This window comes from Hypomesus transpacificus, chromosome 17 (assembly GCF_021917145.1).
Source record: "Hypomesus transpacificus isolate Combined female chromosome 17, fHypTra1, whole genome shotgun sequence".
Taxonomy (NCBI): domain Eukaryota; kingdom Metazoa; phylum Chordata; class Actinopteri; order Osmeriformes; family Osmeridae; genus Hypomesus; species Hypomesus transpacificus.
The window spans coordinates 1966189-1991644 of record NC_061076.1 but is presented as its reverse complement, the minus strand read 5'-3'; the positions used below and the strand labels follow the sequence as shown (position 1 = coordinate 1991644).

General features: G+C 43.4%; 3 protein-coding genes across 5 annotated transcripts; all 3 read right to left on the bottom strand.

Annotated features, from left to right (window-relative positions):
• Positions 1-8898: 8898 nt before the first annotated feature.
• ndufa4a (NDUFA4 mitochondrial complex associated a) lies at positions 8899-10829 on the bottom strand. The gene is made up of 4 exons (XM_047037765.1): positions 10656-10829; positions 9881-9966; positions 9594-9654; positions 8899-9224 (listed from the first exon to the last, which is right to left on the bottom strand). The coding sequence occupies exons 1-4, from the start codon at positions 10695-10697 to the stop codon at positions 9168-9170; spliced, it is 246 nt and encodes an 81-aa protein (XP_046893721.1). The 5' UTR covers positions 10698-10829; the 3' UTR covers positions 8899-9167.
• A 992-nt stretch (positions 10830-11821) lies between these two features.
• Positions 11822-16513, bottom strand: slc35b1 (solute carrier family 35 member B1). The gene is made up of 9 exons (XM_047037744.1): positions 15983-16513; positions 15476-15579; positions 15202-15332; positions 15086-15116; positions 13939-14099; positions 13668-13794; positions 12984-13090; positions 12697-12850; positions 11822-12497 (listed from the first exon to the last, which is right to left on the bottom strand). Exons 1-9 carry the CDS (start codon positions 16096-16098, stop codon positions 12445-12447), a joined length of 984 nt encoding a protein of 327 aa, XP_046893700.1. The 5' UTR covers positions 16099-16513; the 3' UTR covers positions 11822-12444.
• Positions 16514-16950: 437 nt separating this feature from the next.
• fam117aa (family with sequence similarity 117 member Aa) lies at positions 16951-24827 on the bottom strand. Of its 3 annotated transcripts, none has more exons than XM_047037730.1 (8): positions 24303-24827; positions 22961-23106; positions 20158-20253; positions 19812-19925; positions 19139-19255; positions 18788-18929; positions 18532-18697; positions 16951-18430 (listed from the first exon to the last, which is right to left on the bottom strand). In XM_047037730.1, exons 1-8 carry the CDS (start codon positions 24415-24417, stop codon positions 18172-18174), a joined length of 1155 nt encoding a protein of 384 aa, XP_046893686.1. In that variant the 5' UTR covers positions 24418-24827; the 3' UTR covers positions 16951-18171. The 3 variants fall into 3 exon arrangements, with proteins under 3 accessions (XP_046893686.1, XP_046893687.1, XP_046893688.1); XM_047037731.1 differs by having other exon boundaries at positions 22961-23103; XM_047037732.1 differs by lacking the exons at positions 22961-23106; positions 24303-24827 and adding an exon at positions 21697-22098.
• Between the last annotated feature and the right edge of the window lie 629 nt (positions 24828-25456).

The window sequence follows — 25456 nt, the reverse complement described above, 5'->3', positions numbered from 1 at the left end:
ACTGCAGCCTCTTTCAGTTGTTGTTTGTTTTGTGGGGTTCCTCCCTTCAGTCTCCTCTTAAGCAGGTAAAATGCATGCTCTATAGGGTTTAAGTCTGGAGATTGACTTGGCCAGTCTAATACCTTCCATTTCTTGCCCCTGATGAACTCCTTTGTTGTTTTGGCAGTGTGTTTTGGGTCGTTATCTTGCTGCATGATGAAGGCTCTGCCAATCAGTTTGGTTGCATCTTTCCTTAAATTGGCAGACAAAATGTTTCTGTAGACTTCCGAGTTCATTTTGCTGCTGCCATCATGTGTTACATCCTCAATGAAGATTAATGAGCCCGTCCCAGAAGAAGCCATGCAAGCCCAAGCCATGACATTACCTCCACCGTGTTTCACAGATGAGCTTGTGTGTTTGGGATCATGAGCAGTTCCTTTCTTTCTCCAAACTTTAGCCTTTCCATCACTTTGGTAAAAGTTAATCTTTGTCTCATCAGTCCATAAAACTTTGTCCCAGAATTTTTGAGGTTCATCTCTGTACTTTTTGGCAAATTCCAGCCTGGCCTTCCTATTCTTCTTGCTAATGAGTGGTTTGCATCTTCTGGTGTAGCCCTTGTACTTTTGTTCATGAAGTCTTCTGCGAACAGTAGATAGTGATACCTTCACTCCTGCCATCTGGAGGTTGTTGCTGATCTCACTAACAGTTGTTTTAGGGTCTTTCTTTACAGCTCTTACAATGTTTCTGTCATCAACTGCTGATGTTTTCCTTGGTCTACCTGTTCGACGTCTGTTACTTAGTACACCAGTAGTTTTCTTCTTCTTCAGGACATTCCAAATGGTTGTACTGGCTATGGCCAATGTTTCTGCAATGGCTCTGATTGATTTTCCATCTTCTCTAAGACTCACAATTGCTTGTTTTTCACCCAAAGACAGCGCTCTGGTTTTCATGTTGTTTTCACCTCTGAATACAGTCTGCATAGACAAAACCTATCTTACCCAATCTGAACCTGAGTGTAGACATTCAGTGGTATTTATTGATTGAATAATGTATGTAATAGGACACACCTGGGCAACAAAACACACCTGTCAGTCACATGTTCCAATACTTTTGCTCACGTGACAAATGGGTGGGTTCGAACAAAAAGGTGATATTTTCTAATTTGTGCATCAGATCCTGATGTAAATACCTGGAAATAAAAGCTGAAACGTTGATCTCTGGTTTCACATTCATCGTTTGATGTCAAGCCCAAATGTTTTCAGTCTACAGCAAAAATAAAGGAATTGGCCTCACTGTTCCAATACTTTTGGAGGGCACTGTATCTCACAAACACATCTGGGGGACTATCTCTCTCTCACTCTCACACACACACACACACACACACACACACACACATTCACACACACACTCTCACACACACACACACTAATATCAATAAAAGCTCTGTCCCTGGTTGATAACATCCTCCTGACTGAAGCCTGACTGACTGACTGAAGCCTGACTGACTGACTGACTGACTGAAGCCTGACTGACTGACTGACTGACTGAAGCCTCTTCCCACCTCCTCCCTATTCCCAGTTCAGACTGCCCTAATTCAGGGATTCTCCTGAGGAAGCATGAAAGTCTTACCTATTTCTCCTGTGTTCTCTCCTCAAAAACCCTCCCACTCCCTCCTATAAACATAAACAAACAAACAAACACACACTTACTCACAGATACCCACACACACGCACACACTTAGCACAGCACTGTGTAGCACAGAGACGACTGCTCACGTTTGCTGGGATAGAAGCCACAGTCCAGTAATTAATCTCTTCAAAGGACAAGCATGGTTCCAGATGGTTCTTCTCTAATGGTGTGTGTGTGTGTGTGTGTGTGTGCGTGTGTGTGCGTGTGTGGGGGTGCGCTCATTTGTGTTTGTGTGTTTGTGACATTATTGGGTTATTAACCACTGACCTCTATGTTGTGTGATTCACTGCAGCCCAACAGAACAGGAAGCAGAGGGGTATATTTGAGTCGACTAACAAGGGCACATAGACAGATTAATTAAGTAAACATTTCGGTTCCTTTTCCAAAAGCCGGCACTTTGCTTCTGATGACCCAGCCCACAACAGAGCACAATGACACCAGAGGAAACCTTGGCTCCATGGACACCTTACGACAAGACACCAGAAAAACTCATGCCCACTGACAATATTGCCTAGCCACGTTTTGTGCTAGATACCATTCATATTACATTAAAGTAAAATGATTCATCCGAACCTGCTTTTAGATCAGCCAAGTCTTCGGTTGGCTCAAAGGGGGGGGGGGGGAGGGGGTGGGGGCTGACCAGGAGAGAAGGACAACAGAGATATGTGGAACTGCTGGATGCTCACAAACACATACCCCCACTCCCTGCATGCCAGGTCTCTAGCAAAATCAATAATCCAATATGTTAGTCAGAGATAAAGGATGATCAGACGATAGGTGCGACGCGGCCCTGAGAGGCATGTCCATCACAGAGCACAGGAAGGTGAGCCCCTACGAACAGGACCTCGCGGGACTGTCAATCACCTGCACAGTAATGATAAAACGGGAGACAAATGAAGGCAATAACTTGCAATGGGATTAGATTTGTTATTTTTACAGGGTCCGGAAGTGGTCGATTTGGAGGATTTGTCTTCTCTATTGTGCTAATATGGCGGTGTCGCATTGTAGGGCCATGCTGTTAATCGGTTGTGGGTTGTAAAAAAAATGGGACTTTGAAACTAACCAGGTCATATTCTTTTTCCTGGTCACATGAGTGTGTAGAAGTCCATGTTGATGGAGTTTTTAGGCATACCACCTCAGACAAATCCATTCCAGGTTTAGACCATAGCTGTTACCATGCAGGCCTGCGCATAACAGTCAATCTCATTTTGAAAGTCCATCACTTGATACCGTGTATCACTGTATTGACTGTATCTGGCTCCTCCGCTAGTCTACTATTGTGGTAGACTTTGGCTCTAAATACAGAATGTGTATGTTTATTTAGTGGCCCAGTAGGAACCACATCAGTTGGGTCTTCCTGACAGTCCTAGCAGGGCCTATTAAACTGTTACACGCAGGCGTCCATGTGACTTTTGATTATCATAGACACACCCCAATTCATCCAATACGATTCTAAGAAAAAAAAGTACTTTGAACTATGGATTCCATAATAAACAATGATTACGTTTGTCTTCGTTATGCAGTGTAATGGCATTGCTAACAAAACACCCCAGTGGACTCATCTTCTGGTGGTGGCTGCCTGACTTGAGCTGAAATGAGGTAAGTAGCTCCACAGACACTAATCACAGCTGCGGCATTGTATGTTGCAGAATCTACACTCCTGTAGGCGTATCAATTTGCAACTAAATGGAAACACGCTCGTATAGAAGATGAGAGAATTACTAATAATTTTCCTACCATCACTTTTGCCTTTCAATCCATGTCATGCAGTGTAACGGGACGCTCAGCCGAAGGCAGGGACGACACAATGGCGCCACAATTTAGAAAACAAACACACAGGCCTGAAAGAACTCATAATATAAGCATCAGTCCCCCACATAACATCACACCACTTCCACATCCCACAAGCACGTGAAGACGCTGGAGTTACTGCAAACCAATGGCTGGAATGTTTTAAGATGTGATAGCGCCCCCTAGGGGGAAATAACATGTATGTATGAATGTTTTAAGAGGTGATAGCGACCCCGAGGGGAAGTAACATGTAGCAGTGTTTCTGCCCGCCCGTATTCTGTGTTTCCCAGAAATTACAAGTGAGATACATTATTACAAACGAATGTTTCTGGAATTCCCTGGTTTCTCCGGCTCAACTAATACGTTTGAGAACAGGGGACAGAGAGGTGGGGGGCAGACTGAGAGAAGCAACTGGAAACTGTCTGAGAAGCTTAGAAGTGAGGAAAGTTTCTTTGGCTGTGGGCAGATGTTGGTTGCCGCGGCAGCTGGTGTGGGTAGACACACCTGTCTCTGGCTCTCACAGTCTCCCTCTCCTCTGGTGTTGAGGATGCGACAGATGGAGTCCGAAGGTTCTGATCCAGTCCCAGGGATGCTCCTTCAATCTGCCCAGCGCTGGATGCCTAAAGTGGGGGCCTGGAGTCAGGGGAGCACGGGACTGTGTCCAAGCCCAGCCTTCCCCAACACACGGGTCAACTGCAAACAGACAGAGATCATACTGCACAACACATACACTGGTACTGCCTCCCAATGGAGGAAATAAGAACAGCAGCTTTTTCAGCATTTTAAAGTCAATAGAAAACGTTTTGCTAGAATGAAAGACATTGACGCCCGTTCTCGTGAGATATGCAGTTTTTCAATCCCTCAGTTTGTACATCCAAAAGACGATCGGAGAAAAAGATGATGCTGGTTTGTTGAGACTGGTTCCAGGTAGAGCCATAGGTTCCAGGGTCTGCTTGAGACATATCGTGTGACAGCACGATGAGCAGCCAATCGTTGAGAACCACACTGCGGAGGTCAAGGAGTTGTGTCACAACCCCAAGGCTGGGGAGTCTATCACAGAGTGGCTTGGTGACCTTTCTGTCACTTGCTGTGTGGCAAATCAATGTAGCGTTTCTATTGCAGAACAGAGACCTCATCAAGGGTGCTCAGTGGCTGATCTATTGAACTTCCTTTAACCCCAAGCTTATTTATTTGCATCTTGGACACTTTTGGCACTAATATAGTTGCCGCAAGCTATAAAAGCCACCCTGTATCGACAGAAGTTTCAACTGATGGGGAGGCAGTTGGTAGCTCGATGAAAGAGCTAAATACAATAGGGATTTCTAAGACCTAACATCTTTTTCTTTCAGTTCCAACAGAATCTTGACGAGGCCTGTGTTGCCTGTGTGTCTGTGTGCATTAACGGATCATCCGAGCTATAACTGAGGACTTCTGTCTCCCAGCAGCGAAATACTGTAGTTTCTCCACACAGCCTTTACAGCTCCCTGAGGTACCTTTAAAGCATTTTAATGGACCCACTTACAGTACATCCAAGAAGACAGATACTGCGGTAGCAAAAGCTTTCTGTAAGCGTGAATGACATTTTAAATAACGTCTGTTATGGGCTAGACTTTTGAAATCCTGCACAATGTTCGGATTCAGTGACTATGAGACCTTATCCCTGTGCTCCCCTTAAACCTCTCAACATGAGGAATGTAACAGAGTTAACACCTAGGACTGAAGAGAGACATTGTGTGGAGGACCAGTCCTCATAGCTTGCTACTGAATGGTGCAGGATTATTCAAGACTCATCTGTGGTGATTTACAACAGAGCAATGAAAGCACAAAGGCTGGACAGATGATGTCTCTTTCATAGTATTCCATTATCAAGGTAGACAAAGCTTCTCAAATTATCAGTGAGCATCAAATGGGTCCACTGGGATCCATTTGGAGAAATAATTGTGCTATTATTATTCATGACATTTTCAGCAAAAAAGGGAATCCATCTATGAGGAGAGTGACGTTGGGAAAACAAAAGGAGGACAGACTGGTGACATGGATGGATAACGATATTATGCTTTGCCATTTGAGTGTCTTTTACAAATGGCGGTTCGATGAGGGGGGATATGTGGTGCTAATCAACTTCTGGCAAACGTAGGAGTGGGCACCCCAGGTCGAAAGCGGGTTTGAAGTTTAATGATGCCAGATGCCAGCTCTGCCAGTCTGCGGGCGCTAACGAGCTGGCAGCATCGGCGTCTCGGGCCATGGCGGCGGCACCTGGAAATGCAGCACGCGTTTCGAGGGGGCGGGGTCGTACCGGGGCTGTCGAAGAGGCTGCTAGAGACCCAGTAAGGCACGGAGGGCCTGAGTCTCTTTGAAGAGCGTCCCAATTTCCATATTTCATTACGCATTGCTGACTGACAAGACCCAGCCAGATGTTCTATTTTCAGCTATTTAAATTTTGACCTGCTTTCCAGCCATGGATGAAAATAAATCAGATTTCATCAAAACGCAGATACCATGGATGATGACGACTTGGCACATTTGTATTTGTCAGTTTTTGATATGTGTTTCTACCTTACTCCCTGTATGTTTGTGTAAAATGTTTTGAGAGAAACTTATTAACTTGACAATCAGAAATGGTTCCAACTGCCGTAATAAAACCCTTTTGATACTCTTTCAAAACTCGTGAGCCTCTGACTCAAATGTAGTCCCAGTGTCCCTGAGATTTCCAGGATGATTAATTCCAATTGAATTCGTCTTGAATTGGCTGTTAAATTGAGGTGCCCTTACTCATTTCCTCACTCAAAACTATATCGACAGCCCTGACCTTTGTGTGTGCCTGCTGCAAATGACACTTTGTCAGACTAAGTGAGGGAGCTGAGAGAACAATGTAATGGTGTTGGTACACAGAAGCATCGATAGACTCCTTGGTTTGCACTCTATGTGTATCTGCGTGATAAAGATGGGTGACATGGATCAAAAATTGAACAATCGCAAAAGTTAAGTGAACAGACAGCAAGTTCAAGAAGTTCCAGTGAAGGATGGCTGAGGATTTGTCCCAAATTTCACCCCTCTCCCTAAGGGGAGAAACCAGGCCAATGGAATACAAGCGTTTAGATAAATCTATCCAGGCTGCTGCCTTAGATGCTCTCTGAAAGGACCACATGGGAGAGAGAGAGAGATAGAGAGAGAGAGCGAGCATCATGGAGGAGGAGTGAGGACCACACCTGGACAAGAGAGAGAAGTTCCTTATGTTGTTTCTGAATGGTGTTGTGGTGTTGTTAATGTATGGTTGTCTGTTGTTGTGCCTCTTGCTTTGGCAATACGGTTGTAATGACTGTCATGCTAATAAAGCTAAATTAAAAGAGAGAGAGAGAGAGAGAGAGAGAGAGAGAGAGAGAGAGAGAGAAAGAAAGAGCGAGAGGAAGAAACCAAACAGTCACCAAGTACAAAGTATAAATGTTTTAAAAAGGGCGTGAGGGAGTATCTGGCATGCTTGAGATCTGGGGAAAGCAACATTACCTTCAACACATAAGGCCATCAATCACTCCAATCCCATCCGGTATCAGCGCTCGACTGTAACAGCCGGCTTCCCGCTTAGCGACTCCTACCATCAGTTTCACATTATCAACCTGTTATGCCACTGATCACAGAGGCCATTGTGCTCTACTACTACAGGTGTTAGGGTTCACAGGTTGCCTGTTGAAATCTATAATGTCACACATTTCAATATATAGTGACTCAAAAGTAGGCAATGGTTACTGTTTGTACATTGCATTTCCAATTGCTATTCATGGTGTATAGTCACATTCACATAAGTGTTTTTAATCTGTAGCCTACTGAATCTAGCGTCACCATATGCAGTCTATAACGATTGCGACAAAGTACAAAGCAATCGTTTTGATGCAAAAGATATCAGAAGAACAAATTAGAGTTGCAGTCTGAAACTCATCTGAATCCATTATTCTCAAAGGTACAGAGTGTGCTCCAAACTCTGAAAGAGTAGGCGAGACGAGGCTTTCTATTCAAATGTGAAGGTCTCGTTGACATTTTCTTTGTGGCGTTGGCTCCTTATCCTTGTCGCACATTTCCGAGCCACAGAAATGCACAGTGTGACCTGTTGACATTTACAAACTCATCAGGCAGAGAGCGTTGACATTCTATAAGAGCACAGAACACCTCCCTCTGCCAGGCTTTCCTTTCATCTGCTCTATTTAATGCTCTCCAGAGAAAATTATAATTGCTCACTTGAAGTAAAAAAAAAAGTAATTAAAAAACGGTCACCTTACAGTGAAAAGTTGTCCTATACTTCAACCCAAGTGTGATTTCAATGTAAAGCAACGTGTGCAGGATATTAATAAAGGTATACACTGCTGAGTCAAAACATTTAGACTGCTCAAAGGTGAAGCAAATAACATTTACAAACAAGGGCACATGTCACGGTCTGGGTAGAGGTCGACGGTAAATGAACAACCAGTTCTCGTGTTGAATGCTGGAAGAATGCGTAGCAGATAAACAAATACACCATTGCAGACCAGGTACACCCATTCCTGGCAAAGGCATTCCCTTATGTCAGTAGCCTCTTTCCGCAAGATAATGTGCAATGCCGCAGTGCAGTAGGGTAGGTAGGGAATGGTTTCAAGTAAACTGATGAAGTATTCAGGATGTTTCCCTGGCCTCCATATTCTCCAGATCTCATCAGATTAAGCTTCTATGGACCAAGGAGGACCAACAACATATAAGGCAGGTGGCTTATGTTTGGCTCATCTGTGTATTTTTTCACATAGTAAAAGTACTGCATTTGCTAATACATTTGTATTCTCAGAACCACTAGATGGAGCCACGCAAAGGATTTACCACGCAGTGAGCTGTTCTGCAATGTGCGTCTAACCACCTTCATGGCCTTGTTGAGGAATCTTACTTTTAAGTTTATGAGTCGGCTGGACCGCTCTGCAAATGTCATAATTGATCTGATGACTGATGACTGCAAATGTTATAATTGACCCTGGCCGTAGCTCTGTCAAGTTCACCTCTAAGATCTGGGAACACTGGCATGAGTGCCTTTTTTAGCCCTTCTTTCCTTGCATATTTAAATTTAATGACTTGTTTGTATTTATTGTTTGTTTTTTCTTTTTACCATTAGGGCCTTGAGCCTGTAATAAAGTTGATATATATTTATTGCAACGGATTACAGTAAATACTTGCGTGAAGTCTTTTGAAGAAATGTGTCTAGATGGATATCCTGTTGTCAGCCATCTTAAAAACCTTGGGAAAACTAAATCTAGTACAATGACACTATGGTAGACATGACTGACCTTCAGCCAATACAATCACATTGTACTTCACACTTTTAAAAGAAACATTTAAGTATAATAGACTAAATGTCTCATGATGCATGGATTGACATCCTGCAAAAGTGTATTTTTTTCTACAATAGAGAAGAAATTTGACATGTTGTTTTTCTCTGTATGCAGGAAATATCTCCTTCACTTTATTGCCAACCCTAGATAACTTTACAGAATAAGAAGAAGGAAAAAAAAACAAGGTGGCAAAGAAAGTGCAGTGGGACCGAATGGGGAAATTCAACAAGATAAAGAAACATTTGTGCGGGTTAGCTTCTTTACATCCACTGGGGTGAAAGTTGGGCTTTCAAAAGGTCCAGGTGTTTCCAACATGTTTTCCGCCTAAACTTACGGCCCTGCAACACTTTGATAGCAGATACGAGTTTAGAAGTCGGGGCCATTCTTCTTCAACTTGGCGTAGTCCATGTTTACGGTAAAGAACTAGACGAGAATAGAAAGAACATGTTCAGGACGGCACACTCCGTAACCGCACATCCAAGTGATGGATAGTGTCTCAAGACTGGCAAGAAAACCATTTGATCAGATCGGTTACTAGGTAGATCTAGGTACCTGTAACAAGCTTATCCTTTTTAATTAATTCAAAGCAGGGATAAGCCACCAGTAACTGCAGCTCATCTACATATCTGGCTCTGGGCCCCGTCTCAAAATAATCCTTGGGAGGAACTCTGTACACGGTTAACTTTTCTAGATCTACACTATGGGTGTATACATGTATAGACCATGGGAAAGTTGGATTTCCCACAATAACAAACAGCCAAAAAATTGCGCTGCATATCACTGTTACTGTACCTTGTACTGATCTGTGGCGCTCATTTTGTTCCAGGGCTCTGGGTTATTCTTGCGGTCCCAGCTGAGAAAGAATTAAGTATAATTAATCAATACATTTAATAAAAATTATTTAAAAACTGCAACGTGTGAATTTCTAAGTAAACAAAACAGTTGTCGATCTGCTCTCATGTGTTGGCATTGAAATGGATACTACACCTAGCTATCACCCGACGTTCCCTTATCACAACATTGACCCGTTTGTGACCCGTGATTGCGCCCCGTGATTGCGCTTCCTTCGGGATTCTTACCAGACATGAGGGCCCATGCCGAGACGGGCCAGGTACATCATGGACATGAGTGCTCCACCACCGATGAAGAAGAACAGGGGGATCAGCTGTAGCGGACAGAGGAAGAGATAGGGCGGGATGTAAACACAGGAGTGTCAAGACCTTCCAGAAAACAAACATATACTTTACATTGATAATGAGGACAAACAAACACTTTATCGTAAAGCTTTGTTTAAAAGCGATCGCTCTGTCCTCACATCACCCGTTTCGCCCTTGAAGTCCGTAGGCATGTCACGTGACCTTATATCACTTTCTCCAGCTGACTTGTTGACAGCTAACCAAACCAAATACTATTATCCATTTAATTGATTTTTAAAGTGTTCCTGTCCATTACAAAATCATCTAGTGAATGTCACATCTATACGAATGAATTCAAGTGAGAGTTAGCAAAACACAGCCTTTTGAACGAGTGGACTGTGGTACGCACTGCGTGACCTAGGGCCGGGAAACTGCTGGTAGCTTCGGTAGCTAATGTGACTCCTAGCTCATGTTAGCTACAAATATAGCCAACGACAAAACGCTAGTAATGTCAAATTGTTTGAACGTCAAATTAAAATCAGTAATAACGATTAAAAAAAAATAAAAAAGCTAAAACTCTCCATTTGAATCGTGCCAGGGATTAACAAAATTGACAATTTTAGCAATTTAGCTAGTCTAGGCTACGGATACGAAACGTGCCACAAAAAAAGTAGCTAAATAAAGCATATGCCCTTCACTAGAAATCAACCATACTTACTGCGGGGTGGGATTTAAGTTGCTTGCTCACGGTACCTAGCATTCTGGCGTTTGTATGCGTTTATTTATCCCAACTGGTACCGCAAAACCTGGATTAACGTTGGCCTTGACAAAAAGGGTGAGAAATAATACCGACGACTCTGCTGCCCGATCACTACATAAAATGGGGTCCTATTTGCTGCCTGTGCTGCCTGACTGGTAATGTCCCATATCATTCGTTTATATAGTAATTTTGAATAAACCAGCATTTATTTAATTATTACACACGCGACTGTTTTTTTTTAATCAATAGAATATTATAATATGGTTAAGAGGATATGGCGATTACTTTTATTTTCATCTGGCAATATATTCGCATCAAACTCCGTCCAACCATCGTAAATTATTTCTGATGTTTCTAAATTATTGTAAAGCGTATGCTTGCTCCCATTAGTCTGATCCCATGTCATAGAAGTTTGTCATTAGAATAGTCAGAATGACAGTAATTTAACACATTGTTTGCATTTCAATGTCGATCAATGTCATCTGTAGTGCCTCACATCGCAGCATTCCATAGGTGTCAGAATCTGACATTCTGCCAATAATGCAGCTTTCTCCACTATTTGACGTCAATGTCAGCCAATGAAGTAACTAGCTAGATGTATCTACTAACTATATCATTTGTGATATAGTATATTAGTTGTTGGTATATATAGTTAAATGGCTTACTGATCTTTCCGTTACCGATTTCCGAACTTGCAGCGGCATCTTACGACCTGAGCTAGGATTTTACATTTACGCATTTAGCAGACGCTTTTATCCAAAGCGATTTCCAATAGAGAGCTTTACAAGAGCATAGGTCACTCATCATAACAACGATAGCCCCAAACATAGCGAGCAGCCAAAACATGAGCAGCATACATTGTGAAAAAAACAAATAAGTGCCAAAGGGAACTTTTTTTTAAACCAGAGCAGTGATGGGGAAATCTGCCGTTTAGTAGCCTAGTATTGTGTACATTGGGAATTGATCACTGAATAGTCAAATTCCTAACTCGGTTTGTTGTATACTCCATTCTCCCAAGTGCGACAGATCGCCCTTCATATCGATTGATATCGTCGTTTATAAATATTTGTGTATCCGGCCATACACAACACAATATGAATATACAATGACAGACGTGACAAACGTTGCCCATTTAATTTTTAATTCAATTCGGTTGTAATTCTCTTTCAAAGAACCTTGTATTGGCCTCTTTGTAAAACAGTCCCAGAATACTTTAATAGACTAAAGAAAGTTGTGAAAACATTTTTGAGTCTTTGATGACAGTGTTTCCCTTTTATTGATAATATTTCTTTAACATTTTCTTTGTAAATGATCTTTGACTGGATATGAAATAACAGTTTCATACAATTTAATCAAAGTTATCCGTCATCCAAGATATGAATAAAAGTGCTGGCATAAGTAAACAAAAAGAGGTGTGCTGTAGTAAACATGTCCAAGAAGGGCATCTTCTGTACTTCTCAAACATACAAATACTAGCAAAATCGTTGAAAACCAGACATTCTGTAATGAGGAGTACCCCAGGTAAATACTGGAGATAAGGTTTCAGTAGGCTGCAATCGTGCTGATTTTGACGCCTTGTCACCTCTTCAGTTCCTGTCTTCATTCAATCCAATGTCCTCCTCATAAGCAGGTAAATGTATTTAAAATATTAATGAAATGGAAATAAAACCATAAGCTATTGGCACATACCTCTGTAGGGAGGGAAGAAAATAAGATATTGTGGCTACTGAGCCTGTCACGTTCCACATTAGTGTGTTGTCTTCTTGGGTGTCTTGCCAAATTTGGCATCCAGACCAAGACCTATAATAAGAAATAACACGGTACGGTTTAGAAAAGACAATCTGGGCAGAGACAAAAGGTGTGTAATCAGCCAATCAAATACTCCCAAGACGTAAAGGCAGGAACAAAAGCAGGAGCTCAGGGTGGAGAGTGACAGCAAGAGTGAGAGACAGACTGAAACAAACTAAACCAGAATTCACCAGTTGGTGTTGATGCTCACCAAGGAAGACCAGAATAGTTCCGCACCACTGCATGGTACTTATGACGTTGCCAAACAGAATGACAGAGCCCAGGATGGTGAAGAACTTCCGTGTTGTCGTGACGATGGAGCAGGTAAGCGGCCCAAAGTACACGACCGTCATGAAGATGAAGGTCTATTGGAGACAAAGGAATGAATGGCTGTAGAATCTGTGCGTAAGGTTTGCTTGTTGGGACACTTATACTTAACGCATTATCATCGTATTAGACACACACACATGGCCAACAATGCAGACATTTAAGATTTACCTGGCCTAAAGCACTTGTCAATCCAAACAGAAGGATGTTATAGAGGATTGTAGGATGGCGTTCAGTGAAGCTCAAGAAATCCCACACCTCACCTGTCCACAAAACACCTGGGGGTGGGCGGGTAATAGGAAGTGACACAAATGAAGATGTATTCATTTTAGACATTCAAACTACTTTTTTTTAACAGCTATTGTCTGTTCAAAACGGATTTACAGGATTTAGCCAGCAGTCAACCTAATGATTCCAGGAAAAAATTGCTTTCTTAATTGCAACTGTTGGAGGAGGGCACCCCCTAGAGGCAGTGAGCAGTAACAGCAGTTCTGTAGTTCTCTCTTTGGTGGTGGAAGGAGGCATAATGCTGTCTGAGACACCACACAGAAAGCGAAGCGATATTATGATTCGAGATTACATGTAAAATAAAAAATTAAAATATTTTTTTTTTTAAATCTTTTTAAAATTCTTTTAAATCTTTTTAGATTTAAAAGAAGTTAGATTTAAAATTATTTTAAATCTTTTTAAAATAAAATTATGTTACATTTTTTTTTACTCAACTAAATTTCTGGCTTCTAGCAATGAAATAAACGCAAAGCTTAAATTTGTTTCTTTGTGCAAATAATTCGCTTTGCGTTTGGTGTGAACACAGCACGAGAGTTCCGACGAGTACCTATGAGTGGGTAGACTCACCGAGTCCTAATACCAGGGTGGACCACATGTTGATGTTGAGCATCATGTGATTTGCTCCAGTCTGGAAGCGACTCCGCATGTGATCCTGAGCCACACCCGTCAAACCATCCATCGTCAGAGACATCAACTGAGGCAGAGAGGGAAACGGTGTCACTCACAGACATGCCAACACGCACACACACACACAGAGAGCCGACAAGGACACACAGAAAGACAATGATTACAAATAGGATCTGAGATGTTGAATAGTACATTGAATGGTTGGACTCACCAATAGCACCTCCCCAAAACCAAAACTGTGGTCATCTGTAGAAGCTGAGTTCTTGTTGGGTTTGTAGAGGAACAGGGCCACCCCACTCACAATCAACAACACACAGAGGTACTTAGCTAGGGGGTACCTTTTCCTTAGGATTGTTACACCAAGGATCATTACTGTGGAATCAAAAACAGAGAAAGAAGTTACTAGAACATCAGAATCAGAATGGGATTTATTCACCATGATAGTTTGCACAGACAAGGAATTTGCTTTGGCAAGGAGGTGCATACAATAAACATATAGGAATCTTACATTTAAATATGTGATCTAACTATACGAAGGATACATAAACTAGCAAAACTAAGTGGAATAGAATTAAAATAAGATATACAATAAAATAAAATATAAGTTGCCGTAATTTACAATATAAAATACTAATATTACAGAAGATACAAATGGTACAGATACAGTTGTGAATGTAGTGCAAAATGCAAATTGTTTTAAGACATGAAGTCATTAAAGTCAGTGTGAACTGTCTAAGTCATTACTAATTGCTGTACATAGCGTGCATCATTGCCGTTACACACATTGGGAGGACTGTGGAAAAGAGAGGACGAGTGTTACTGTGGAATGGACACGAGACCAGTGTTTGCATATTGCAACAGGGCGAGGCACAAGATAACCCTTGTGTAAAGTGCAAACTAAGCCAATTCAGAGTACACAGTAAAGTAAAACTACAACTCATGGAGTGATTTGCTTAATAAGAGTGGTGTGGGTGGAGAGCAAGGGTTGTGATATTTGCATATACACATCCTGAAAGGAGAACATGTGCTTCCACGTGCTTTTCACTTTTTAGTTTTTTTTTCACATAAAAAGGAAAAATATGTTAAACATATTTAATCGTAGCAGAGTAATGACTGTAGGGGATAATTTAAAAAATATTCTTTCAAATCGAACATTTTTTTTTTATAGTGTGTCTTATTATTAACAGACAAGACAAATCCCTTAAACCTGAGGGTTGGTCACTAAAATGAGTTAAACAGTTATGTCATGTGGTGTTGGTGATGGTAGGGAGGGGGGAGGGAGGGGAGGGAGGGAGTGACAAACTAAGCAAGAGGTTGGTACATCTGAGAAAAAAATAGAAATATGATATCAAACAAACCTGGGATTGGTTTGCAGGACTTCCCCAACACCTGTGAACACAGAGAATATACATGATTACAACAACCATACATCTGGAAGCTGTAATTACAAAGAGGAAAAGACAGTTGGGCTTACCTGTGTTGGGTAGTTGACATACAGAAGGGCAGAGTTGCTGGAAACCATGGCTCCCAGATAGGAGAGGGAACAGAGGCCATAGAGCCAGCTCCTGGTGTGATCCGTTGTAGAGCCCTCAAAAAACTGGATTACTGACGAGGAAGGGCAACGAATGCAACAATCAGTCAGGGGTAAATGATCAAAACAAGTTCAAAACATTAGCAATAGCACGTATTGAAAGCATCTCTCAGATATTGTAATGAAACAGACACTAGGCTTTGGACAGTATACTCACAGATCCAGGCAAATATAGAGTTGATAATGCACTGAATTAAAACCAAGGTTGTTGCAAATCGGAACTTCTCCTTTTGGTCCCCTTGGCCATACTGTCCTCGTGTGCTGCGATAACAAGACAAAGATCATTACAGAGCTACAATTTATACAGTCTGTATGCAACTGGATTATCAGAGAGAGCTGTTATAGAAATTGTCAATTTAAGTTGTTCAAGGTTAAGCGACAATTTCGGTTAAGCGGAAAGCCATTCAATAGTTCTTGTGGCAGAGTGGACCTCCGACCAGTGTCAAAACATAAGCTATAAGAAGATATGGTGCATGGCTGCATACCAAACGAGTCATCTTCTTCATTTAGCTAGTTACAAAGTAATTGTATTCAGAGCTATCAGACACAAAACATTTCATAGCTTTGGGCAATCATAAATAGACACATGCACGACTGAATACCAGCGTTGCAATGAATACAACCGTAAACAAGGTGAGGTAAGATGTGGCAACGGCTTACTTACATTGTTTCTTGCAATATGCCATAGTAGAAATAACAAACAAAAACTCCGAGGAAACAGACAATGAATCGTAGTCGCTCATTCTGAAGAAGCCAGTTCTTCCCTTTTCCTGAGGCCATGCTGTCCCCGAGAACTCCGGGTATGGTAACCGATACGACACCACTCCCCGTACCCCGTAAACCAACGTCCCGCTCCACTATCCCAGATGTCACAAATCCGGAAATGGTGAGGCCGAAGGGGGATTTGATGGTCCCTGTAATTATACTTAATAATTTCCCCCCTAAAATCCCGTCTACTTACAAGACTCGGATAGTGTTAGCTAGCCAGATATCAATCTTTAATAGATGGAATTATTGAGTAGCCATTGTCCATTCAAGTTACTCCGTTTCTGAAACGGAGTAATTTGACCCTAGACCAACATAAAGTTTATGTTATTCGCTTCTCATTCGGTCAATCTTCTGTCAGTGATAACCGGTGTACATTTGGAATGTTTTCATTGAGCATATGGACGCGTCAGAAAATAATGCGATTTAGGACCCGGAGATTAGGAGGCAAGGAGTGGAATGATTTGCCTACTGTTTCAGCACAACACAGTGCAACATAACACAAACTTGGGAATGACATAGGATTTTTGTCATACTGAATTCAAGAGGTCATACTGCAGCACATCATTTTGGATGGTTGCACACAGTTGCGAATACATGAAGTCAGATTCATTTACACGGAAAAATTTACGATCGCAAAAATGTGGCAAAATATACAGCCTCCTATTCAGATACGTGGGGGCCTTTCTTGGAACTGTCGCATAACATTTTGTCGTTTTAGGATGTGTACAAATTGTATTGGTCCAAATAAGGCAATCTCGAGCCCGATTACACCAATGAGGAAAGACAATTTGTTGAAAAGGCGGGGCTGGACAGCTACACGTGTCCGTGGAAGAAGTTGTCAACAAAGACGGGCTTACACGGTTATAGTACATGAATCCTCACCCATTACCATTTTATTTTTTTATTATTATTAGTGTCCGCAACTAACATGCGTATAAAACGTCTAGAAAGGTATAGTGAATCATAAAAAAATTAACAATAGACAATTCAAATACTTGTCATTTCACATCTCAAAAATAAGTGAATTCACAAATAGTGAAAAAAATAAAAAAACATTCCAAAAAAAAAGTGTTTTGAACTACACAACACATTTTGGTGAGGAACGCAAGTCATAATACCACAAATGCAAATCAATGCCAACCAAAACACTGATGCATTGATGGGCCCAAACAAAGTAAACGTTGGCAGAACTTCCATCAGTAACCAGAAACTCACGGGAGACTAAGCTATGGCAACAAACCAACTGTAAACCAGAAAATTATAGCTAGATAACATTTAGAAGAACAAAAAAACACTTATTTCAAAGATAAATGAGTATAAAAACAGCACCATAAACATCCAAACCCAAACAAATATATCCCTTCCATGCTTGAAATACTTCATCTAAGTGCTAGCATTGGGGCTTTAACTGAGTTTACAGCCTTTCACAAGTATATTTTCAACAAAAACAAGTTTTGAAAGTTTATAGGTTACAAACTTATGAACTTATTGAACCAACCCGGAATCAAATCCATGTGTTCTGTCAGACTGTGACTAAAAAGCACTTTTGAGCTCATCTTCTGCTAAACCTAGAAAAATGTGGTTGTGGGTAATATCCTAATTAAAGCCAAGTTCATGACTTTTGCCACCCAAACAAATGAAATGGTAGCATTTAATAAACTTTATTTTTGTTTATGTAATCCTCTTTTCTACCTCTTTAAAGAGTTGATAATCATTAGTCAAATGGTTAAGTCCACCTTAGAATACTAATTATGATCATTATCATAGCCTGAACAAATAGTATAAAAATATTATTTACACATTCAAACACAATTCTTGCAAAGGATGTGCCTTGTAGGGATGTTTGGTTCCATCTGAAGCCTTATCACAAAAAAAGCTCAGATGGCAGAGTTCATATTCAGTCTCACAGAGACAACTCTGTAGACATCAATTCTCACCGTTTTCGAACTTGATCAGATTTAAATCACAGCGTTCTTCATAGCCTGGACAGCATTTGACAGCGTGTAAGCTAACCCATCTGTCTTTGAAACTAAATTTCTCCTCACATCTAAAGAAATCTTTTTTTCTATTTTTTTCTTTTCTTTTTTACATGGTGGAGTCTTGGAAAGGTCCACTCAGATACCCTCCTACAGCATGCACTGGTGCTTGATAGGGGACTGAGCCTTGACCAGAGCAGGCAGTGACGGGAGAGACCGACAGGCCTCGGAAGAGAAGGTCCATGGAGGGCAGTAGTGGTTTCAGCAGACTAACAGGACAGAAGGCAGAGCCTCCATGAGGGGTAAAGTTCACCTTGTTGGGGTCAGGGCAGGAAGGCTTAATGACAGGCTCACCCTGACTGGGCGACCTAGGGTTAAGACAGTGGGAGACGAGGAGAACGGTTAGCTATTCAGTCCAAAATGTAAATTTAGGTTCTGTGAGTGTCCACACAGCGTTAGTATTACTCACGTGGCCTCTTCACACACGCACACTCTTTCACAGCCCTCCGGAGGTTCCCTTTGGAAGGAGTAGGTCTTGTTGGGACGAGGGGAAGATGAGGACTGGAATATGGAGGGGTCCAGAACCACAAGAGGTGGTGTGGGAGAGGGACACAGGGCCTCGCTGTCCACAGGGTCTGCACAGAAAACACGGGAACATCCATGTGTTTTCCAGATCAGACTCACTGATGTCAATATATTGGCCCGAAATGGTCCCCCTCACTGACCTGACTCTCCCATGAGGCAGGGGGACTGGGATGGGGAGAGGAGACCCGGGTCCAGGGGGATGGGGGATGGGTCACTCTGAGAACCGCTGCTGTATCTCTGGGCAGGAACAGGGGCTTTGTGTCCATCTGGGACCTCCAGAATCTAAAACAGAAGAAGAAGAAGAAGAAGAAAAACAACACATCGGGGAAAGACGATAAGAGCGTAAGAACAACAACTACTTTACTTTCCGTGGAATGACGTAGAGGAGGGGGGCTGCAGTGGGAGCATACACCTGAAACTACGGCTAAGGTCATTGTGGTAGATGTGTGTTAGGCTTGAGTGACGACTAAGTGGATCTAAGCTGTGCTCACCTTGTGTTGGTCCTCTGGGATCTCCGACACAAACACACCCTCCAGCTCCAGGTTAAGACCTTCCACACTGCGCCGCAGTCGAGGAGCCAGTCTGCTCAGGGGCATCAGAGAGTGTGTCTGGGGAGAAAACAGTCAATGTGCTTAGGCTCATACTTGAATGCAGGAAAGGGTGTATTAAAAAGCTGTGGTGTTTAACGAGAGCCATAGTCTGTGTGTCTATATGTGCTTGACTGAGTGAGATAATATGTTTCCCTGTGCATTTCTGCAATAGCATGGCAGTGATGAAGGCAGCTTGATGACACCAGCTCCTAAGAAAAGCTGAGCTGTTTATATATTACTGTTGCTAGCTCCTCCCTGTTCTGCCTTAGGGACTAGGCTCAAACAACTGCATGTTGGAGTCCTACCCTTCATAATGTCATGGGTAAAACACACCTTTTTTCACAATCCCATAACTACAGCGTGTCAATACGATAATACATTTCTGCCTAAGTACACGCATGTTCATACATTTCATGATTCTGGGACCACGTGGAAGGACATTTAATTCTAGATTAGCAATCCAGAAACATGCTGAATTATTTCTCAAAAACCACGTAAGATGTTATAAAAGTGGCCTAGCTGTCGTAAGCATGCAGGCAGACGGGGGCTGTGGAGAGGGTGGTGCCTCTGGTACCTGGGTGAAGCCTGGCACGGGGCCTCCAGGTACAGGGTGGTGGGGCCGTTCACACCCTCCTGAGGGTGGAGCGTGTCGGGAGCGCTTCTGCAGCTGGTGCCTGAGCGTGGCCACCTGAAGGGGAGAACCAGCACACAGAGAGGGTTTCAAGGCTTCAATGTAGACGGACAGAAAAAGACATGTTCATCGGCATGAGAGGCAATTTATAAAAAAGGAGGGGCTAACTCGGACAACAGCGGAGGAAAACGAAATCTGCCTAACGACGATGGGGTCGTCGTGGCGCGTTTGAGTGACAGGGCAACTGTTCCGACTGCCATCCACTTTTGACACGAAGGGTTTTACTGACCTCCCTCAAGTGTTCCGCACTGCCCCACGACGCAGAGCGTTTGTGTCCACCAATACTCCTCCTCCCCCGGGTCTCCTCTGCCCAGGAGCTGGGCGTCTATGGACGAAGGAGAAAAAAAAAACTTATCACCAGTAGTCAGACTCGTCATCGAAAGGGGAATGCTAGTCAAGAAACAGACAGATAAAAGCTGTTTCCTCTTCAAAGCCGTGGGCGTGCTGAAACTAGGTGGACCCACACCGCTTGTTATTTCACAGTGGGGTTTAGTACTGACATTTGCACAGCAGCAGATCTGCTTTTCTCTAGTTTCAGAACAGAAGTGATGCCCTACATCTGTCCCACACACCTGCTATACCGTACACAGCTGTGTAGATGAGGGGGGGGGGGGGGGGGAAACAACTATGACTGAGCCTGACAACACCCCTTCAACAGAGAAGCCTGGTGCACACAAACACACGACACGTAAACCCAACAACCGCAGCACAGTGTGGCGGAAAGCCAAATCGACAAACTGAAAACACAGGACGACATCACACAGACGACATCACACAGACGACATCACACAGGACGACATCACACAGGACGACATCACACAGGACGACATCACACAGACGACATCACACAGGACGACATCACACAGGACGACATCACACAGGACGACATCACACAGGACGACATCACACAGGACGACATCACACAGGACGACATCACACAGGACGACATCACACAGGACGACATCACACGGACGACATCACACGGACGACATCACACAGGACGACATCACACAGGACGACATCACACAGGACGACATCACACGGACGACATCACACAGGACGACATCACACAGGACGACATCACACAGGACGACATCACACAGGACGACATCACACAGGACGACATCACACAGGACGACATCACACAGGACGACATCACACAGGACGACATCACACAGGACGACATCACACAGGACGACATCACACAGGACGACATCACACAGGACGACATCACACAGGACGACATCACACAGGACGACATCACACAGGACGACATCACACAGGACGACATCACACAGGACGACATCACACAGGACGACATCACACAGGACGACATCACACAGGACGACATCACACAGGACGACATCACACAGGACGACATCACACAGGACGACATCACACAGGACGACATCACACAGGACGACATCACACAGGACGACATCACACAGGACGACATCACACAGGACGACATCACACAGGACGACATCACACAGGACGACATCACACAGGACGACATCACACAGGACGACATCACACAGGACGACATCACACAGGACGACATCACACAGGACGACATCACACAGGACGACATCACACAGGACGACATCACACAGGACGACATCACACAGGACGACATCACACAGGACGACATCACACAGACGAGAAGCCAGCTGTTGGGAGAGAGAGACGCTCTCTTCCTCGCCACCTCCCGCGACCTCCTGGCATGCGACAGGAGAAAAAGGGGGCCACGCCGTTGTCGTGTTCCTACCGACATCTTGACAGCAGCTCCTGCCGCTCTACCCACAGGCCTCGGGGCGAGGACTGCTGGGGGCTGAGAGGAAGTGGCTGTTTGATGGTTCATCAGACGGGCCTGTGCTGAGTTGTTCCACCAGTTCACCTCGTCTACTCACACACACACACTCTCTAGCTGCTTCACAGGCTTGGCATCCACACAATCCACCGTCCCCCTGGTCTCCTGGTACTCTGGGAGTCTCTGGCCTGAACTGGAGCAACGCTCGCCTCACACCTCTCCTGTCTGACGCCCCTCGCCAAGCTCCGCTCGGATGTCATAATCCACTCAAGCAGGGAGCTAAATTTGTAAACAGAAACACTGACGCCATCCACTGCCCTATGTGATGGACTTCGTGGTCAGGGAGCCTGGCTAAATAAGTCAGAGGAAGACCAGTCAGTCACACACTGACGCTGGTGTAGTATTACAGCCCCCCCACTCCCCCCCAAAAAAACAGGCAATCACGGGACACAAGCTTATAAAAAGATCTGTAAGAGGTGGCCAAATATTCTGAACATGTCTGATATTTCCTTAGCCAGTTTAGCCTGGGCTTTGACGGTTAAACACACAGTGGTGCGAGTGTGTGTTTCACATGATGAGTCTGGAAAGCGCTGCGAAAAGGAGTCGGGGAAGCTAGCGTGGAACTGCTCAAGAAGAGAGAGTGGGTGACAAAAGGAGACAGTTACATCATCTTAAGTAAAACATAGAAAGTACACCAAAGGGGGGGGGGTCTGTGTATTGAGGTCAGGGAGGGTCTTATTCCGCACAATGGAGTGCAGAGGGGGGGGGGGGTTTGTTCAGCTGAAACCGCGTCAGAACCGAAGATGCAGAGCGGTTATGTGAGCTGAGTCTTTGTGCTCTAGAGGGGGGGGTAGGTGCCGTAGAGAGGGGGACAGGGTATAGCAGAAAAAGTTGTAGAGAACAAAACAAGCCTTTCCACTTGGCTACCCTTCCTCTGACAGCTTCAAACTGTAACTAGCCTGACACCTGTGGGGGTGGTGACCTCTGATACACTCACTTGAAATCCTCAAAATAGACAAAGACAATCAGATGACACTGTATAGTACCTATTAAATCCCACACGATGAGCTATAGGCCACGTTGATTTCAACATGAAACTATAAACAGCCTCTGGCTCAAACTGTTGTAAACCACCTTACTGCATTTATTCTCATGTCCAGAGTGTCACCGAATCAAGGTTTTACTTACACGTTAACTTTGACTGTGTCATAAATAAACTCACCTGTGTGGCTTTATCGTTAATACAGGTGACGCCCATGCTCTCTGTCTCTTTGGGCCACTGGCCTTGAAGATAAGGACCCACAATAGCATCGAGGGAGAGCGTGCGTCGAATGGTTGGCTTTGGCGGCCGGGATATGGTCCGGTCTACTGGTGAGAACAAACGGAAGGTGAGGTATTAAAAAGGGAGCTGAATCTGCCATGCTTAGTGTTATACTTCACTGACCCAGTGTAATAAAGATGGTATCGTGTTCATCTTACAGTAACAATGCCTATGAAACTGATAAAGATTATCCCATCGTTAAGACATAAAACAAGGGATTACAAAATGGCCTCCCCCCCCCCGCCTCCTTTTTCCTGTCAGCCTTCCTGTTAGGCCTTGATGAGAATGTAGGCTGTTTGAGGTGAGTGTATTTAACCAACTCTTTGTAATCTATGTCAGGTGTGAGCCAAACCACAGGGTTTAGAGCAAAGCCACGCAAAGACATTAAGCACAAAACTGGCAGCGATTCCTCCTCTGCAGCACACAGACCATCCAGGTCAATCCTCCCCAGATACCCCAGACCCTCCGGCCCACTTCCCAGGCATCCAGTATAAATAAACAGCACAAGCACTTGAGCAACACCGTTACAGAATGCTTTTAAGAGCACACAGGGCGGCTGCAGGACTTTGACTGTGTACAATATCAGGACACGCAGGGAAAAAAAACACACCAAGCTCCTCTGATGCTTTGGCAGTGGCAAATGCAATACGGGTCAAAAAGGTCAAAGTGCATAAGGTTACCCGGATCAACAGAGAAATGTTAATGATCATGATGGACAAAAAGCTATGCAAAACCTCAAGTGCTTCTAATGCGTCTTTAAGAGAATGATGACTGGAAACTGAGGATTGAAAATGATAAGGGTCTGTTAGTAGCTCTCAAGAGTGCACAATGGGGAGTGATGTCAAGATGATTCTTGCATGGTACATCTTGCCCAGATCTGCACTTTATCTGTAAAGTAACATACAATGTAGGCCAGTTCAGCCCACAATAGTAGTTTAAAAGTGATTTGAGCTCATCTTAGCTTGCAAATTGTTTTTTTCCCCCTTCTTGAGAATCTCTGATGGTATAAAAAAAAGTTATGTGCAATGTCTTATCAAAACAAACTGATCTTTTGGAAAACATGAGATAAGTCAAATAATTATACAAATGTTAGTTTGTAACCTACATCATTCCTGCATAGTCATAACAGGTTATTTTAAAAATAACAATACAACTTAAATCCTATCCTAAATGATGATGATAAGAAAATATATTAATAATCTAGCATCCAATATATATTCTAGCGTTCTGGCTGCATAATTACCCGTCTTGACATCTTTGCAGTGCGGTTTATTGTGGAGTTGAAAGGGGACAGTGGCCCGCAGAGGTTGAAGACAAGGAGGGTTTCCCCCCCGCATCGCACCACTTCTACACGACATCTCCAAAGTGCAAAACCAGCAGACCTGACTTTACACCTTTTACACTACGACTTGAGTATAGTTCTATACGAATACAGAAACCGCTCCTCCTTTTTTAACTTCAATGGAAAACTTTAATATTTCATGCTTGAATTCGATGGCTTTTCAACATGTCTCACGTCTCAGCTAGCCACAACCAGCCAGCCTTTTGTGATGGCCATGATTTCCCCTCAACTTCTGTCGTCCTCAAATAAGTAAAATGTCTAATAGTAGAAGGTTAGGCACGTAGTTATTACCACACCATCCTACGAATCAAGTAGTTTCTTCAATATAAGTGGACTATTTGGCTTTTTAAACTACTTATATAAACCTTAACACTACATGTTGATCCTGCTTGCACCTCCGCTGATAACTGACAACACAAGTTCTCTCGTCTCGTGCACTTTCTACTTCCAAGGGGCGAGGCAAATGCAAAATAATGTAGCTGGTTGGATGCTGAAAAATACTACTGATCATCTATTGGTTATAGACTTTGTCTATCTGTTAAAGACATGCCTTCCAAAGTTAAAAGTTTCCTCCCACTTTGTTAAAAGGCATAACAGCTTGCCGTACGGCGTCCTCTCACCCACCCACCCATCCCCCTTCCCTCCTTCTCATTTGGGCAAGTTTCGTTGTTTAACATGGTTTCAGTGAGACCAGTGGTGTGCTATTCATAATTTCCCCTTGAGGTATGTATAACTCTCGAACGTGAACTCTGACACCTCCATGGTAACCTGGCTACCTTGAATGACAAACGGCTTTCACGAGTCGAGGTATTTAGATAACTATTCTTTACGTCAAAAGGGACCAGGATGAGAAATAATTCGCAATCACTGCCTGGTACCTCACCCACAGAAAACAAGGTAGTAGGAAGTTTGGGTTCAGTTTAGGGTTTGCGGCTATGGTTTGTAGGCGACAACGGCGTCCCCACGCGCTCAACGACATGTACTGCCTTGTACCAGGGACTGGGGAACAACGTTTCACTTGATCACTACTAGCGGTCTTGATGTTTTGTGCGGAA

What these genes read in the sequence shown, in the direction of transcription:
- fam117aa (XM_047037730.1), bottom strand. Translation starts at nt 24,417, where the DNA reads ATGTCGTGTAGAAGTGGTGCGATGCGGGGGGGAAACCCTCCTTGTCTT. An exon ending in CCGTGCCAGGCTTCACCCAG is followed by an intron (nt 19,256 to 19,811) that starts GTACCAGAGGCA and finishes TTTTCTCCCCAG; the next exon opens with ACACACTCTCTGATGCCCCT. An exon ending in TGCGTGTGTGAAGAGGCCAC is followed by an intron (nt 18,431 to 18,531) that starts GTGAGTAATACT and finishes TCTTAACCCTAG; the next exon opens with GTCGCCCAGTCAGGGTGAGC.
- ndufa4a (XM_047037765.1), bottom strand. Translation starts at nt 10,697, where the DNA reads ATGCTAGGTACCGTGAGCAAGCAACTTAAATCCCACCCCGCA. An exon ending in AACTTAAATCCCACCCCGCA is followed by an intron (nt 9,967 to 10,655) that starts GTAAGTATGGTT and finishes TGTCCGCTACAG; the next exon opens with CTGATCCCCCTGTTCTTCTT. An exon ending in GCGCCACAGATCAGTACAAG is followed by an intron (nt 9,225 to 9,593) that starts GTACAGTAACAG and finishes ATTCTCGTCTAG; the next exon opens with TTCTTTACCGTAAACATGGA.
- slc35b1 (XM_047037744.1), bottom strand. Translation starts at nt 16,098, where the DNA reads ATGGCCTCAGGAAAAGGGAAGAACTGGCTTCTTCAGAATGAGCGACTA. An exon ending in CTCTATATTTGCCTGGATCT is followed by an intron (nt 15,333 to 15,475) that starts GTGAGTATACTG and finishes CTTCCTCGTCAG; the next exon opens with TAATCCAGTTTTTTGAGGGC. An exon ending in GTTTTGGGGAGGTGCTATTG is followed by an intron (nt 13,795 to 13,938) that starts GTGAGTCCAACC and finishes TCTCTGCCTCAG; the next exon opens with TTGATGTCTCTGACGATGGA.